This window comes from Pongo pygmaeus, chromosome 3 (assembly GCF_028885625.2).
Source record: "Pongo pygmaeus isolate AG05252 chromosome 3, NHGRI_mPonPyg2-v2.0_pri, whole genome shotgun sequence".
In the NCBI taxonomy this organism is placed as follows: domain Eukaryota; kingdom Metazoa; phylum Chordata; class Mammalia; order Primates; family Hominidae; genus Pongo; species Pongo pygmaeus.
This window is the reverse complement of record NC_072376.2, coordinates 80,727,026-80,744,750: the sequence shown is the minus strand read 5'-3', so window position 1 is coordinate 80,744,750 and position 17,725 is coordinate 80,727,026. Positions and strand designations below refer to the sequence as shown.

Here is a 17,725-nt window from a genome sequence, read left to right as displayed (position 1 = left end):
CCTTTAAAAACATTAAACTAAATAGAAGAAGCCAGCCACAAAAGACCACATATTATATAGTTTCATTTATTTTTAAAAAGATCCTGAATAGGCATATTTGTAGAGGCAGAAATTAGATTATTGTTTGCCCAGTGCAGGGTGGATGCAGAATTTCAGGTGGGGAGATGAGAGTTAATATACAGGATTTTTTTTTTTTAGATAAAACTGATTGTTATGTTGGATGCACAAGTCTGTGAATTTACTAGGAAATATTTAATTTTAAATAATAATTGATGAATCATATGGTATGTGAATTATACTTCAACAAAATTTTACAAGATATTCCTTGAACCACTATATTTAAAAATTCTATTTGTATTGTATAATCACTTCATCTCTTATATTGTGTCAAGGGGCCTGAAGGACTCTCTCACTTGCCACTATTCTTGACACTATTATAAAATACATTATATAAAACAGGATACTTGCAAGGTCATTAAACTTAGGTGGATGACAGCAAATATAAACATAAAAGAAACATCAAACATCCTTGAGTAAATATGAAGTAATCGAACTTTGTCTCCTTGCCATCCATGTACTCAGGATTTTCATATAATGTATTTACTTTGAATTGAAGGAGTTATGTTTTAACTTGATTGATTTTTCTCTGTATATAAGTATGAGAAAGAAACAGTGACTGGAAAATGATTATCACATTGCACCAGGATGGCTCTGAAATGGACTTCAGTTCTTCTGCTGATACAACTCAGTTGTTACTTTAGCTCTGGGAGTTGTGGAAAGGTGCTGGTGTGGGCCGCAGAATACAGCCCTTGGATGAATATGAAGACAATCCTGAAAGAACTTGCTCAGAGAGGTCATGAGGTGACTGTACTGGCATCTTCAGCTTCCATTCTTTTTGATCCCAACGACTCATCCACTTTTAAACTCGAAGTTTATCCTACATCTTTAACTAAAACTGAATTTGAGAATATCATCACGCAATTGGTTAAGAGATTGTCAGAAATTCGAACAGATACATTTTCGTTACCTTTTTCACAAGAACAAGAAATCCTGTGGGCAATGAATGACATGATTAGAAACTTCTGTAAAGATGTAGTTTCAAATAAGAAACTTATGAAAAAACTACAAGAGTCAAGATTTGATGTCGTTTTTGCAGATCCTTCTTTTCCCTGTGGTGAGCTGCTGGCTGAGCTATTTAAGATACCCTTTGTGTACAGTCACAGCTTCAGTCCTGGCTACTTATTTGAAAGGCATAGTGGAGGACTTATTTTCCCTCCTTCCTACATACCTGTTGTTATGTCAAAATTCAGTGATCAAATGACTTTCATGGAGAGGGTAAAAAATATGATCTATGTGCTTTATTTTGACTTTTGGTACCAAATATTTGATATGAAGAAGTGGGATCAGTTTTACAGTGAAGTTTTAGGTAAGAATTTTTTCAATCGGTAAGATGAAGCTCTAACTTATTTGTGTCTTTGAAGCAGAACTTGTACACAGCCATAAAGTCAAGGAAGTGGAGTTTTTGGTAAGTGAATTTATGAAATGAAAATACAGGATGATCTATCAATCTCACAAATATTATAGAAAAGCTTAAATTATAGGGTCAGTGAAAACGCTGTGACCATCACTCATACAGAACACCCCAGGAAATCATAAACCTATATATTAGTACACCTAAGACTTTAAGCAACTACACATCTGTTTTATCATAGAATGTTTCAGATCTTAAAAACAGCAAGATCCATCAAGTAACATCTAACCGAATGCATAGATTTAGAATGAGTAATTACACATCTTTCTACAACTATCTATGTAACTGCAAAAATTTTTCCTTGTAAACCTCAGTTTTCTTATTTAGAAATTAAAAGATGTTCCCATGTTACCAGGAGGTTGCCTTCACAGTAGAGACAGATAATATCTATATCTCAGATGCAAAAATCAATAAGGGTAATCTGAAGTTTCAAATGTTTCTATACTCCTTCACTAAAGAATTGGAAATCATTTATTTAAAGTCCAATCATCTCGTTGAAGTGTGAAGGTTGTTATATCTATACAGTTTATTTGAAACTGTGTCTCTTCATTTAAATATATGAGATGGATTAAGGTTGAGTACAGATCTCCATTTCAATAATTTCTCAAAAATTTCTAGCTATAATTTACAAATATCTTTACTTAATATTATTAAGATCTTAGCTTGAATCCAAATGAGTAGTTGGTACAATGATTTCAGCCATACTCTCAAAATAGTCCACAGTTAACTTGAAGAACCAAAGATAAAAGGATTAGCTTAATGAGTTGTGTAAACTAGACTATTTGTTGGAAAATTATTTTTATGGTTACAGTAGAATTAATTGATTATGGAGCTGAAAGATTTTTTTAAATATCCAGTGGCTACTATTGAAGCTTTAAAGAGAAAATAAATTGATGTTTAATTCTCTACAGCTTATTTCAATAATTGTTTATGATTGTGAGTATACTGACGTGACATTAGAGATGTAGCTTAACCTCACAATTCTCCCACCACTTTGCCTGTCTTATAAATAAACATGGGCAAAATATAGAATACATAAAAAATAAATTATTGCTATATGTATATATTTTTCAAAGCATACAAACTTTACCTACATTTTTGCCTACATTATTCTAACCCCTTTCAGAAAATTACATAAAGTAATTGTCTTTCATCATCCACTTTTTCTTTTCTTTATTCCCATCAGGAAGACCCACTACCTTATCTGAGACAATGAGGAAAGCTGACATATGGCTTATGCGAAACTCCTGGAATTTTAAATTTCCTCATCCATTCTTACCAAACGTTGATTTTGTTGGAGGACTCCACTGCAACCCTGCCAAACCCCTACCTAAGGTAAACATACTTTCGTTGGTTTTATTTTGTTGGCTTCAAAGTTTCAGTAGAAATGACTCTATAGTCTTCATTCAGAGTGTTTGGTTTACATTGAAAAAAGATGGGAAGTAGGTGGGGTACAGCAGATACCAATTAGAAACTCATGTACATGTTGATACCATCATAAGCATGTGAGTTTTATGCATATTACAAATAGAGAGGAATACTAAGGAAACTTTGAAAATAGGATTGGTTAAATTAAAGTCTTGATTATGCAACATGTAAGATAAGAAGGTATTGGTCATTCATTCAAAGAATATTTATAAAGAGATTAGCACAAAACACAGGTAAGTGCAGAATTTTCAGAGAAAAAAAAATAGACACAGTTTCTGTCCCTACATACCTTACATTCTACTTTGAAATATAGAATATAAGTAAGTAATGAAAAGTATATAAAAACTATTTTCTCAAGGAAAAACCCAATGCTAAGAAAGCATCAGTGGAGATAACAGAAAGTATCCTGGAGTCACTGATTAGTAAGATGAGAGCTGAACAATAAGCAGGAATAGGGAAAAGAATGACGGGGAGGGGCAGACAAAAAGGGAAAGCAGATAAAGTGGTCAGGACAGTTCTCAAGTCCTCAGGTTTAGTTTGCAGGGAATGATTAAGAATCAGATGGTGCTAAGAGGTAAATTAGAGCCATATACGTATTAGGAGTTGAAATATTTATTAAGAACTTTAAAAAAGTCCAAAAAAGAGTTAAGAAATAAGGATATATGAAATGATTCTCTTTTTTAAGAAAAGGCTCCAAGATATTCAATGGATTAAATTGCAGAAGGGCCAGACTGTAAAGACCCAAACATTGAGGAAATTTTCCATGGATTCAGGTAGCAGATGATGGAAAAGTGGACTAAATTGTTGATAGAAATAATTATGCCTAGATTTACACAAATGGTGCCAACTTCATATTGTGTTGTGTGGAAAAAAAATATTAACACAGACAAAACACTTAAAATGTCTCTGGCATGTAGTCAGTGACTCAGAAATGTTATTAATTTCGCAGTTATGGTTATTTTGTTATTATTACTAATACTACTATCTACTTAACATGTGCATGTCACTTGAGATATCATTCCTCATTTAAGAGAATCAGATTATTCAGCACATCAAGATTATATTCTCTTGCAAAGTCATAGAGGACAGATACCCTGTGGACTTGATTAAAGGTAGACATAACAGTTGTGACAGTAAGATAAGCTAGTTGAAATTCTAAAATTCTTCCATAAGTAATAAGGATCTTCACCAGTATTCCAGCTTAAAACACTTCCTCAACAATATAAATGTGTGCCTCAAATATGTGCAAACATAGGGTTCACATGATTTTAATAAAGCATTTAAATCATTCTGTGTTGAGATCCCAGAATTTTACATTTTAGAACATAAACATACCCTATTAGAGCAGATGATTTCTGCCTTATGACAAGCAACTCAGTAAAACTTCCTGGGGGAACTTGTCTCGACATCATAGGTGCCTGACAGAGAAGCACAGAGATAATGAACAATGCATGTATAATAAAGACCAAATAATTTCTACCACTTGTGTCTGAATAGTGCCCTTAGTTTCAATACAAAAAAAAATTCAGTAAGCATATAAGATGATATTCTTTTGGAAGGAATACAAGAACCTCATATATTTTAAATTAACATCACATTTTAAGACATATGTACAAAGTAAACCTTCTTCAATGCATTATTATGCAATCTCTTAAAAGATCATTTTTGCTTGCATAAAACTGAGATTTTATTCCATTGTTAAAACTCAGTATCTATGTTTAATGCAAATTGTATGGGCTTTATATAGTCAGTTTCTCAAGAGACAAACGATGAGGTAAGACTAATGAAAAATATATGCCACTCTACCCTACTGTTGAAAGATTTCCCCACTCACACTAAGGGAAATTGATAGTGCCAGTAGAAGGAGGAAGAGAGTAGGACGTGTAGAAGGACAAGAAAAAAAGGTTGACTGGTAGTACATTAGTGGTAATTACTAATACTAGCTCTTGTTATTAACTTGCAGAAAGCTTTGAATGCAAGGAATGCAAGTCAACGGTTGTGAAACCAGTTCTTTAATTGTTTATTATGTAAAATATTTGCTAACCCAGGTTGCTTTCTTTTCAGTTATATATTAGATTCTCAGATAATTTCTATATATTTTAAGAGAATAAGACACTTGACAAAATGTATCAGGTGTTTCAAAAATACATATTGTTATTAATTTTATAATATAGTCGTGAAATCATAAAAAAAAATCAAGGTGTACCTATTAAACATTATGGAAAATATTCACAAAATTAACATTGGAAGTAATCCAACATCTTACATGAAATAACAATTAAAAACTTATGTGCCTACAATAGCACTAAAATAATTTTATCAATGAAATGTTCAATTACGCTGTCAGCCATAATACAAATAAAGTGAATTAGAAAATGATAAATATAACAAGATGGCAAGTCTTTGCAGGAGAAAATGTATATACAATAAGATTAAAATTTTCTAAATAAGTGTCACATGTGTACATTGACCTATAAAAATAGGACAAAATCCATAATAAAAAAATACATATTTTCTATAAATAATATCTCTAGATAGAAATTTTAGAAAAAAATTATTTAAAAAAACTTTTCATACTGTTATAAAATTTCTTACATTAATTTTGTATTATTTTTATAATATTATCATAAAAGGAGAAACAACCAATCAATATCAGTGATGAATCTCTAAACAGAGGTTAGATTCCTTCAACACTGCATAGAAAAACAAGGCTCTGGCATCAAGCTAGTGAGGTGAAACACTGAACGTGAGTTACATTAAATGTGGCTACAGGTAACTGCAAACACACACTATACCTAGATGCCCCAAGTATTATGTGGAATAGTAGTACAGGGAATCTCATGTTAACTTAAGATTAAAAATCATATTTTAGAAAAAGCTCTGCAATATGTGGTGCACAGTTAACATTTAGACACCTTTTTTCTTTGTTTGTTAAAAACCATTTGGAAAAGTTTTACCCCAATGATTAAATCTGAAAGTATTTAAATTTAAATATTGGCATACGTTGGGGAACACAAGTCAGAATAATTCTCAATCAATTGCAGCCAAACACATCTTCACCAGGAATGTGAGTGAGCTACTCAAAAGAGAGAAAAGATCTCCCCTGCAGAAAGGCCTGGTGGCCTCTTCTATTCTGGTGCAAGTGCTGCCTCTGAGACACAACAAAGTGATGGTGAGAGTTCCTCACATGCAGTTATAAATAGCACATCAATTTAACAGTGTGATTTCAGGGCAATAGGTGCTCCACCTAAACAATAACCTGAAAAATACAGTTATTCAACTACTAACTATAAACTGTACAATTCTGTATTATAAATGAGACTCTAAGGACTGATTAATAAATATTCCAAATCACAATACTAGACTCCAGAATGTCAGTGATTCTTAACCACCAGCTTTTATTTTTTATTTCATTTTTTGAAAAACTACTGGAAAACTGACAAATTTTAAGTGAAGCATAAAGCATTTTAGAGTAACGTAAATGTAGATATAAAATTATCCCAACTGTAAGTAGCTTTTCCTCAGAGCTCATAGTTAGGGAAGTAAACCACTAATGGCTTCAAACTAAAAGAATTCTACAGAAAACCTGCCTGAAATAAACACAAGTGATTTAGTAGAACAAAAATATAGAATTAAACCCGAGTGGTGCCACTTTTCCAAGAACTTACATTAGTAATTATAGTATTATAAGTGAAGGGTCTGGGTATATTTTTTAACATTATCTCCCTAACTACAATGTAATAGCTCCATTTCTTTTCTCCATTACACACATAGAGACACATACCTACATACACACACATGTTTACACAAATATCCTTAACAGAGGCCAACTATCTCATACATCTTCTTGCAAAGAAACTGAGTGATTGAGTCAGTTAAAAAATATTATTTACTCCAATAGTTCCTCAAAATACTGGATTTTCTCTCTTTAATATTTTGTACCAATTCTTTCAGTAGTGCCTGCTGTGGTGATACTCTTTTGTGATGAAACATTTTTTTTTTTCTCCACAGGAAATGGAGGAGTTTGTTCAGAGCTCTGGAGAAAATGGTGTTGTGGTGTTTTCTCTGGGGTCAATGGTCAGTAACATGACAGCAGAAAGGGCCAATGTAATTGCAACAGCCCTTGCCAAGATCCCACAAAAGGTAAGATAAAGTACCTTACTGGTGTGGAAAACTACTGAAAGAGGCTGTTAAAGTTTGTGATCTACATAGAAAGAATATTAAAGAGTAGATTGAACTCTTTATAGCCAAATACAACCTTAAATATGCTTGTATAGCATCCACTGACCGAAGTAATAGTTGTGCCTCAGACTTAGGGGTTGCACATGGCCCTGGGGGAGTTACTGCCTTTGGTGTGCATGAGTGGTTCCTATTAGCATCAGTGAGAACTCAGTACTCCATATGTATCCACAAAAGGGAACTCGAGACCCACAGTTATTTTTAATTTCTGATATTAACAGTCGTACCTACTGCTGAATTTAACTCAGTGTATTTCAGTTAAGTGAAAATGGTGCTTAATGTAGTCTTTAGAATGACTTTCAGGTGTTTTCAACTAAAAATATATATCCAGAACTGTGTCCTTGTAGAAATACAAGTAAGATTTATGATAATTTTCTTCAAAAGAGTTTTCCTAATCTCAGTAGTATCCAATGGGTGAAGAACACTTGACTAACTCTTGGGCCACCTCTATTACTTATTGTACTCTGGAAGCTTTTGGTGAATGTTTACAATTAAGGAATGTAGTATTTCTGTTTGTACTTTAAGTCAAATGCTTATATGAAATATGTGGCAACAAATAGAGACGACTGGCTTTGTTGGTCATTATACAGTATATACTCTAAGGATCTGTGGTAGTATAGCATGATAGAATGTCATTAATATAGGAATAATAACTAGCACATGTGGAGAGTAGGGGAGTAAAAAGAATGAATTCCAATCCTGTGATTAAAAGTGTAAACTATAGGCTGGGCACGGTGGTTCGCACCTGTAATCCCAGCACTTTGGGAGGCCAAGATGGGCGGATCACGAGGTCAGGAGATCGAGATCACCCTGAACGATATGGTGAAACCCCGTCTCTACTAAAGATACAAAAAATTAGGCAGGAGTGGTGGTGTGTGCCTGTAACCCCAGCTATTCAGGAGACTGAGGCAGGAGAATCCCTTGAACCGAGGAGGCGGAGGTTGCAATGAGGCAAGATCGCACCATTGCGCTCTAGCCTGGGCTACAGGGCCAGACTCTGTCTCAAAAAAAGTAAACTAGTAAACTATAGACTCTCCTGTATATTTCAGGACCTAGAAGTTTTACTTTTATAAACATGGTGCCTGGAAGATGTCACTAATGTATTTTACTTCAGCATAGGGAACAAACTTTTTAAGTATATTAATAAATATTCCTGTATGGTAAGTTTTTAACAATTTTTTAAAATGAACTTTATGAATATGACAAATAAGAAAGTTCAGGCCTAAAAATTTAGCTTTTGGGAAAGAACTAATTATCTCAGATATTAGTTCAAAATCAAAAATATACATGGATGATGCTAAAATAATAGAGGCTGTTTTTTATTGATAATAAATTTGGCATTAATAATATGATCAGGAATAAATTTATTTAAGAAATGTAGGTGACGTATTGATATTATCATGTTATTGGGGTCAGGTAAGAGTTATCACCAAATTCTGCCCCTGTCATTTGACCCTTTTGTTTAAGAATTCCTGAGGGCACTGCAGTGTACACACTACAGATGTTATCAGAAAAAGTTATGTTTTAATGGGTGACTTCACTAGCAAAATAACAATAGCAGGTATTTCAAAAAGTCTGACATGCATCATGCAGTTTAGGCTTGCCATGTTATCCAGCCTCAGGTACTTTCTCTACATTTTGGAATAGGCCTATCTGAATGATGTTCAGGCTACTTCAGAGAAAGAGTGGCCTAGGCCAACAGACAACTAGTCCAAGTACCCACACAGCCAGGTAGATTTAGAGAAAGAGAAAAAGCAGCTTGCCCTGCTGGACTGGGCCCAGCCAATATCTGAAGCAGGAAGATGAAAGGGAAAGGGTGCAGATGGATCCTGACCTGAAGGTGGATCCTGTCCAGTATAAAATGTGGCCCCACAAGGACTCAGCACTAACTACCAGATTAACAACCCCTCCCAATGGAGGCAGCAGAAGGAAATATAGGAAGCAAAAAAACAGAAGGAAGCCAGGCAGGGGAACAGGTTCAGATGCCTCCTCCATAGAACATAGTAGGAATATATTTTCTTCTATATAGAATAAACCAGTGACCTTTGTGTATTTGTCAATTACTTTTTAATTTCTTATCTGATAAAGCTTTCTTGTAATGGCCTCTAAATTTTGCTGAAACCTCAGTTACTTTAACACTCATGTAGCAAATAAAATTAAACACTTAAAATTATAGTTCAGTTTATGAGGATTGCTTTGGAGTTTCAAAATTAGTAACTTAAACATAAAAATGTCTTGGCTATAGCAGAACATATTAATCACTGTTGTCAAAGCTTTGTAGCACCTTGTCTAAGTGTTAATAATCTGTTGACCAAATTCAGCAAAATACAATTTTGAGGTTATTCAAAAGCTTTATTTTTATTCATGATACCAACATGTTCCTCATTTCTATGCCAAAAAAATCCAAAATTAGTAATACTGGTTGGTAATACTCTGAATTTGTGTCAAAAATTGTCACTTGAAATTTTTCTTGGAAGTAGTGCTTGATAATTTGCAATTCCAATGAAGTTATACATAAAACCCTTGCAGCATTTATTTATTTCTTGTAAGTAGCTTATTTTATAGACTTGCTATTTTGTCAATCAAAGGACAACAGGCTCTAATATAATAACCTACAGACAAGTAGCTATATTGAAACTACTCATATTACTCAAAAAGAAATGAATACATTACAATTAAATTTGGAGATGAAAACTAATGTAAAATACATAAAACAAAATAAACATATAGGTAATTACTAAATTGTTACTGTTTTTTTTACACCAGAATTACAATGACTCCCTATAATTTTTTAAACTTTTTTTTACAATATTTTTATTTTTTTAATTAAATTAATTTAACTTTTATTTTTAACTTCTATTTTAAGTTCAGGAGTACATGTGCAGGTTTTTTACATAGGTAAACTTGTGTCATGGGGGTTTGTTGTACTGATTGTTTCATCACCCAGGTATTAAGACTAATATTTGTTTATTATTTTTCCTGATCCTCTCTTTCCTCCCATCCTCCACCCTCCAACACATCTCAGTGTATGTTGTTGCTGTCTATGTGTACATGTGCTCTCACCTTTTAGCTTCCACTCATAAGTGAGGACATGTTACACTTGGATTTCAATTCCTATGTTAGTTTGCTAAGGCTAATGGCCACCAGCTCAATCCTTATCCCTGCAAAATACATATTTTTGTTCTTTTTATGGCTGCATAATATTCTGTAGTGCATATATACCATATTTTCTTTATTCATTCCATAACTGATGGTCATTTAGGTTGATTTCAAGTCCTTGCTATTGTGAATAGTAGTGCAACTAACATATACTTTCATGGATCCTTATGAAAGAACAAGTTATAGTCCTTTGGTTATATACCTAGTAATGGGATTGTTGGGTTTCACGGTATTTTTGCCTCTAGGTTTTTGAGGAATCACCACACTGTCTTCCACAATGATTGAACTAACTTACATTCCAACCAACAGAGTATAAGCCTTCCTTTTCTATACAACCTTGTCAACATCATGATATTTTTCGAGTTTTTAATAATGGCCATTCTGACCGGTGTGAGATGTTATCTCATTATGGTTTTGATTTGAATTTCTCTAATGATGTGTGATGTTAAACTTTTTTTCTTCATATGATGGTTAACTGCAGGTAATTCCTCTTTTAAAAAATGTAACAATTTTTTAAATACTTGAACTTTTCATTGATAATCTTATTTTTCTAAGGTATTATTTTGGAAAATAATGGTTTCTTATATACCTAAATCATTATAAAAGTTCAGAAAATAAAATGTGGGTATTCTTTTTGCATCAGTCTTTGAATAGATTTATTTACTATCATCCCTTGATCTCATTTCTACTATTTTTACAGTTCTAACATTTTATAACTTTTGAGTTCCACTCATGGAATAAGATATTCTCTTTACTGTAACAGGTTCTTTGGAGATTTGATGGGAATAAACCAGATGCCTTAGGTCTCAATACTCGGCTGTACAAGTGGATACCCCAGAATGACCTTCTAGGTAAAACTCTGGTGAACAAATACTGCATATATTAGTAACAGCATATTAGAGTGTTAATAGTTCATCATGAAACAAGCTTATTGAATATTTGTTAAGGAAAACAAAATGTAACTTTTTTATATTTATTTTACAGTCCTAGGGGGAAAAGAATATGCTATAATTGTTGGCATTTTATGATATACACTCACATTCTTTATGGTCAGAATCAGAGAGAATCTTTATTTCAGGTGCTATTATATCTCACAGAATTTTTCAATATCTTCCTGGGCTGTCCCTCTGTCTCCTATTTCTACAGCTTTACACCTGTTTTCTCCTCTCCTGCAGGGTTATTTCAAATGCCACTAAATATAATAGCTCTTCTATCACTAGTGACTCTGTATTTTCTGGAGGACTAAATTCCTAATCTTAATCTTAAAGTAATGAGACATTTCATGACAAAGTGTGACCTGTCTCTCTTCGATCCTAGCACCACCACCAACCCACTGCCTGCTGCCTTGAACACCCCACATATCACACTCTTTGACTGTACTTAGAATAACACTTCATTTCATGCCCGTCTCTTTGCCGTCCTCTTTTGTGCACATTTTTAAAATCTAGAATGCCCTTTTTCATTAGTCCAACTGGAAATCTTGTATTAAGTTTTGCAGTCTGAAGTCACACACACCATATAGCCTTCAGTTACATCTCCAACACAAGTACCTGTTTTTTCCTCTGAAGTCTGAAAAGTAATAGCAAATTAGTTCAATGTGTTATCTATAAAACACTGTCACTTTCAGAGCCTTTCATTGTGCATCTCATTTTATTCCTATGAATAATTTTGCTAAAATTCATCCAATCTTAGGTCATCCAAAAACCAGAGCTTTTATAACTCATGGTGGAGCCAATGGCATCTACGAGGCGATCTACCATGGGATCCCTATGGTGGGCATTCCATTGTTTGCCGATCAATTTGATAACATTGCTCACATGAAGGCCAAGGGAACAGCTGTTACATTGGACTTCCACACAATGTCGAGTACAGACCTGCTGAATGCACTGAAGACAGTAATTAATGATCCTTCGTGAGTAGAACAATATTTTTCACTAGGTGGTATTAATAGATAGTTTTTCTTGTCAATAGTGAGCATAAGTTTCATCCTTTTTATGAGAGTAATTTTGAAAGAATTTAAATGATTTAACCAATCCGAAATCTGCTTTTATTTTTATCTGTTATTTAAAAATTGTATTTGAACCCCATACATCTAATGAGTAACCAGTGAAACGATTTTCTAAACAAAAATAATTTTAAAATGATATATATAATATAAAAAAATACATTTCTTAAAAATTTGACATAATGAATCCATAGTAGAAAGGAAGAATAAACTTGAAATAATATAATAAAATGTTTTAATTAAATATCTAAAATGTCTCATAATATAACTAGTTTCTTGCTGAAAAATTAATTTTTAATATTATCATTATTGTAACAGACTTGAAAATGAGATTTAATTTTGATAGCATAAAACCCACCTATTTATGGCAAAAATTCCAAATATTTTTACTATGTTTACAGAGTCATGAAGTCATCACCAGTATATAAGTTTGGAACATCTTTATCAATGCAAAAGAAACTGCAATTACACCAAAATCACCTCCCATGACTCCTTAGTCGTAGTCTAACACCAATTTGTTTTCTTTCTCTATAGATTATTCTCTCTAGATATTTCATATAAATTGAATCATACAGTCTAGGGTAGTGTGTAAATGACATTTCACCTAGCCTGATTTTTTGTTGTTTCTTTTATGGTTTTTAGTTTAATTCATGTTGTGTGTTTTAATATTTAATTTCCTTTTACACTTGAATAATATTTTATAATATGGATACGTCATAATTTAGTTGTTCATTTATCAGTTCATTGGCCTTCTGATTGTTTCCAATTGAGGCTACTAGGAATATTGCTACCCATGTTTTTGCGTAAATATGTTTTCCTTTCGTTTGGATTGATACTATAAGTGGAATTGCTGGCTCATGTGAGAACTGTATGTTTATGAAGAACTGCTAAACTGTTTTCCAAATTACTTGTTCCATTCATCACTACCACCAGCAGTACAACATGGTTCCAATTCCTCCACACTGTTGCCAAACCTCTTATTATCTGTCTTTTTCTTACAGACTTCTTAGTGCATATAAAATGATCTCTCATCCTGGTCTTGGATAGCATTTTCATTACTGCTAAAGATTTTGAGATTCTTTATATGTGCTTATTGATCATTCATATATCTTCTTAGAAAACATGTCTACTCCAATCCTTGGAATGTTTTTAACTTTGCTATTTGTCTTACTATTAAGTTTTAAGAACTATTTATATATTATGGGTCAAATCACATATATAATTTTTAAATATTTTGTCCCATTCTGGGTGACCAAACTTTTTACTTTTTGATGATGGTCTTTGAAGCACAAAAAATATAATTTTAAGTTAAATTTTTAATAATTGATTTTGTTCACACCCCAAAGATAACAATGTGCAAAATTCCTTGTGGAGTCCAGCTACCATCAATTCAGCATTTATAACTACTCTCAATAAAGTTTTTGTGTAAGTAGGGTATCATCTAAAGGAATACTTTAAAAATATTGTATCATAAAGAAAATAGAAGGATAATGAATGATCAAAATACCTTTAAAGAAGATGGGAAATAATTGAAAAGAAACACAAACCAGCTTGGACAAATAGAAAAGAAATATAAAACGAAGTGGTGGGTTTAAATGTGATAATACAAATACTTTCACTCAATCTAAACAGACTTTTAAAAAAAAGCAAATAATGAGTAAGGACATAAAACATTTGAAGAACACAATTAAGAAATGCAATCTTATAATGTAAAATGATATACACACATACATAAACAATACACATATATGTATCATATATATCAACTGGAAGACACATTTTCCTAGAGCATGTCGAATAGTTAATAGTCGTTTGAAGTGACATGTGGTGGGAAATAAATCAAGACTTAGGAAATATAAAAAGATTCAATATCATAAAGACTATATGATCCAGCCATAGTGGAAGTAAGGGATGTTATAAATACTGTTACTAAAATATCTTTAAATTTTGGAAATTAACAAAATACACTTCAAAAAAATTTAAAGTCAAGAAGTAAATCATAATTATGCATGCACTTTTATCTCAGCAATTCTACTCTCAATTATATACCCAACAGATATGTATAAATATATAAATCTAATGGTATATGGAAGAATGTTCATGACAGAATTATCAAGAGTGTCCAAAAATTGTTAGCAACCAAAATATCTATTCAACATAAAATGAAGACATAGTTTGTGCTTTAGCCATCAACAAAATAGTACACAGCAATGGAATTACTCAAGAACTGCTATATTAAAAAAACAGACACTAAGGAGTACATATTATATAATTCAATTACATAAGCGAACTAGTGCTGCTATTCAAAGTCAGGCTAATCTTTAGTTGGTGGACAAAAGTGGTGACTAAATGGTTCAGAAAAAGAGAGCTATTCTAGGCAGGTTGTGATATCCTATACCATGAACTGAACAATAGGTAAATTGGTATCTTCGCCTCAAGATAATGTTCAAGATGATCTTCCATTTTTTGAACTATTCACTTAGTGTATGTATATTTATCTTTTGTATTTTATATTTAAATGTATATTTTATGAGATATATAAATCATTTTTAAAATTCTAGGAATCAAATAGAAAATAAGCGCAGAAAACAGAGAAAATCCTAGAGTTTCCATCAGACTGTGGCCAGTAAAAGCCTCTCTTAGAGGTAACACTTAGAGGGAATCCACAAAAAGAGAGAGAAGCATGCCTTGGGTGTAGCAAGAAAGAATACTCCAAGAGCAGGAGAGAAGGGATAAAATGTGTAAAGTGCTAAGATGAGAACATCTTTGGAAGCTTAAAGGAAAAAAGTAGGCCAATCTAGAAGACAGTGTGCAAGGGAAAAGTGTTAGAAAAAGAGCTTGCCAGTGTCTAACAATGTAGGGTTCTGTAGACCAAATAACAGAGTTGGATTTTATTCTTAAAATAATGAGAAGCCAGGCAAAAATCTTAATCAGGGGAGTGCCATAATCTGACTTTAATTTCAAAAAATCATTCTGGCTACAGGGTGGGAAATGGTAGGAGACAAAAGAGTAATCTAGAAGCAAAGTGACTAGCTATGTCACTCACCATGATAAAATTCCTTTTTAGGAACTTATAGATGGTAATTCTCAGATTGCATTTTCACATCTTTCTTACAGCACTTAAAATGGCTCATGATGTTGAGCACATTCTAATGTGCCTGTTTTAGAACTAATAGTGTAATATGGAATGTGTTCATAATACAAAGCATAAATGCTTAAGGAATGAATATCTTATTTTCCATGATGTGATTATTTCGCTATGTATCAAAACATCTCATGTACCCCATAAATATATACACTTAATATGGACTCACGAAAACTTAAAATTAAAAAATTAAAAACAAATTAAAAATGCCTCATACTTTCTCTGCTTGAAAAAAATAACTTTCTCACCTGACCTTCCTTTTCTACTTTAAAAATATTTGTTAATGAGAAAAGTCCAATTTAAAAGCCAAACTTTCTATGATGACTCAAATTAAAATACATAAATTCTATGTCAATTCTTTGACATTTACTTTGAATTATTTGACACTTTAAAAGCCTTTCATAGACTTGATATGTACAGGCAAATTAACTTACTTTCAGTGTTGGTATCTTTATTTTTATCCTTCAGATATAAAAAGAATATTATGAAATTATCAAGAATTCAACATGATCAACCAATGAAGCCCTTGGATCGAGCAGTCTTTTGGATTGAATTTGTCATGCGCCACAAAGGAGCCAAACACCTTCGAGTTGCAGCCCATGACCTCACCTGGTTCCAGTACCACTCTTTGGATGTGATTGGGTTTCTGCTGGCCTGTGTGGCAACTGTGATATTTATCATCACAAAGTGTTGTCTGTTTTGTTTCTGGAAGTTTGCTAGAAAAGGAAAGAAAGGAAAAAGGGATTAGTTATATCTGAGATTTGAAGCTGGAAAACCTGATAGATAGGAATACTTCAGTTGATTCCAGCAATAAATATTGTGATGCAAGATTTCTTTCTTCCTGTGACAAAAAAAAAAAAAAAAATCTTTTCAAAATCTACCTTGTCAAGTAAAAATTTGTTTTTCAGAGATTTACCACCCAGTTAATGGTTAGAAACATTTTGTGGCAGTGAAGAAAACACTGGGGAAAATAAAAAATAATGTAAAATCGTATGAGCTCATATCGAAATTTGTTGCACTTATATTGAAATTTGTTGTTCTAATTCACAAGTTACATGAAAAAAATTTACGCAGCTTAACTATATTTCACACATTTTACATAAACACAAGAACGTTAAGAAGTCTACTGACAGTATCAGTACTGTTTTGAACCTACTCAAAATAAGTTGGCTTCATTTTGAACAGGATTCTGTTGTTTTAACTGTTGCTAAAGAAACTATTACATAGTTACATTGTTTAGAAAGTCGCTCTCTTCCTTTTGATATTTTGAGATGAGTAGTATTGCTTGGCTTTTATGATGCATGCAGTTTTATTGTCACATTTTTTGCTAAAATTTATGGCCAAATGTTTACTGTTTTAAGCACTTAAGTCATTTCTCAGTGGAAATTATGTGGAATTAGAAATATAGCCAGTCTTACCTGCTTCCTACTGAAAAATTGAACTATTTTGCAACATCTTTGGTTTCACGAACCAATTCTATTTTTTCCAGATATTTAAAAATATTCATCTGGTTGATTTTATTCTCATATTTTTAATTATTTCAATAGCTATTGGGGAACAGGTGGTGTTTGATTAGATGGATAAGTTCTTTAGTGGTAATTTCTGAGGTTTTATTGCACACATCACGTAAGAAGTGTACCCTGCACTCAATGTGTGGTCTTGTATCCCTCACCCCCTCCCACCCTATCCTCTGAATCCTCAGAGCCCATTACATCATTCTTATGCCTTTGCATCCCCATAGCTTAGATCCCATTTATAAGTGACAGTTTAGAATGTTCAGTTTTCTGTTCCTGAATTACTTCACTTAGAATAATGCTCTCCCACTTCATACAAGTTGCTGTTAATGCCATTAGTTTGTTTATTTTTACAGCTTAGTAGTAGTCTATGGTGTATATATATATAGTATGCATATGTCTGTGTATATGTGTGTGTGTGTGTGTGCACTCGTGTGTGTGTGTGTGTATACATTTTCTTTATCCACCTATTGGTTGGTTGACGGGCATTTAGGCTAGTTCCATTCTTTTTTTTTTAATTGCAAACAGTGGTGTTGGAAACATGCATGTGTGTGGATCTTTTTCATATAAAGACTTCCTTTCCTCTGCGAAGACACACAGTAGTGGGATTGCTGGATCAAATGGTACTTCTACCGTTATTTCTTATAGGAATCTTCATATGGTTTTCCATAGTAGTTGTACTAGTTTACATTCCCATAGCAGCA

The 17,725-nt window shown here is 32.8% G+C and overlaps 1 protein-coding gene across 2 annotated transcripts; it reads left to right on the top strand.

Moving 5' to 3' along the window:
* The first annotated feature begins 700 nt into the window (after positions 1–700).
* Positions 701–16,943, top strand: LOC134739430 (UDP-glucuronosyltransferase 2B10). Of its 2 annotated transcripts, none has more exons than XM_063663719.1 (6): positions 701–1,174; positions 2,718–2,866; positions 6,971–7,102; positions 11,121–11,208; positions 12,050–12,269; positions 15,976–16,943. In XM_063663719.1, the coding sequence occupies exons 1-6, from the start codon at positions 706–708 to the stop codon at positions 16,253–16,255; spliced, it is 1,338 nt and encodes a 445-aa protein (XP_063519789.1). In that variant the 5' UTR covers positions 701–705; the 3' UTR covers positions 16,256–16,943. The 2 variants fall into 2 exon arrangements, with proteins under 2 accessions (XP_063519789.1, XP_063519788.1); XM_063663718.1 differs by having other exon boundaries at positions 701–1,426.
* Positions 16,944–17,725: the final 782 nt, after the last annotated feature.

Excerpts from the sequence above, each read along its gene's own strand:
- LOC134739430 (XM_063663718.1), top strand. The coding sequence starts at position 706 with ATGGCTCTGAAATGGACTTCAGTTCTTCTGCTGATACAACTCAGTTGT. Across the intron at positions 2,867-6,970 it reads CTGCCAAACCCCTACCTAAG|GAAATGGAGGAGTTTGTTCA; the intron begins GTAAACATACTT and ends TTTTCTCCACAG. Across the intron at positions 12,270-15,975 it reads ACAGTAATTAATGATCCTTC|ATATAAAAAGAATATTATGA; the intron begins GTGAGTAGAACA and ends TTTATCCTTCAG.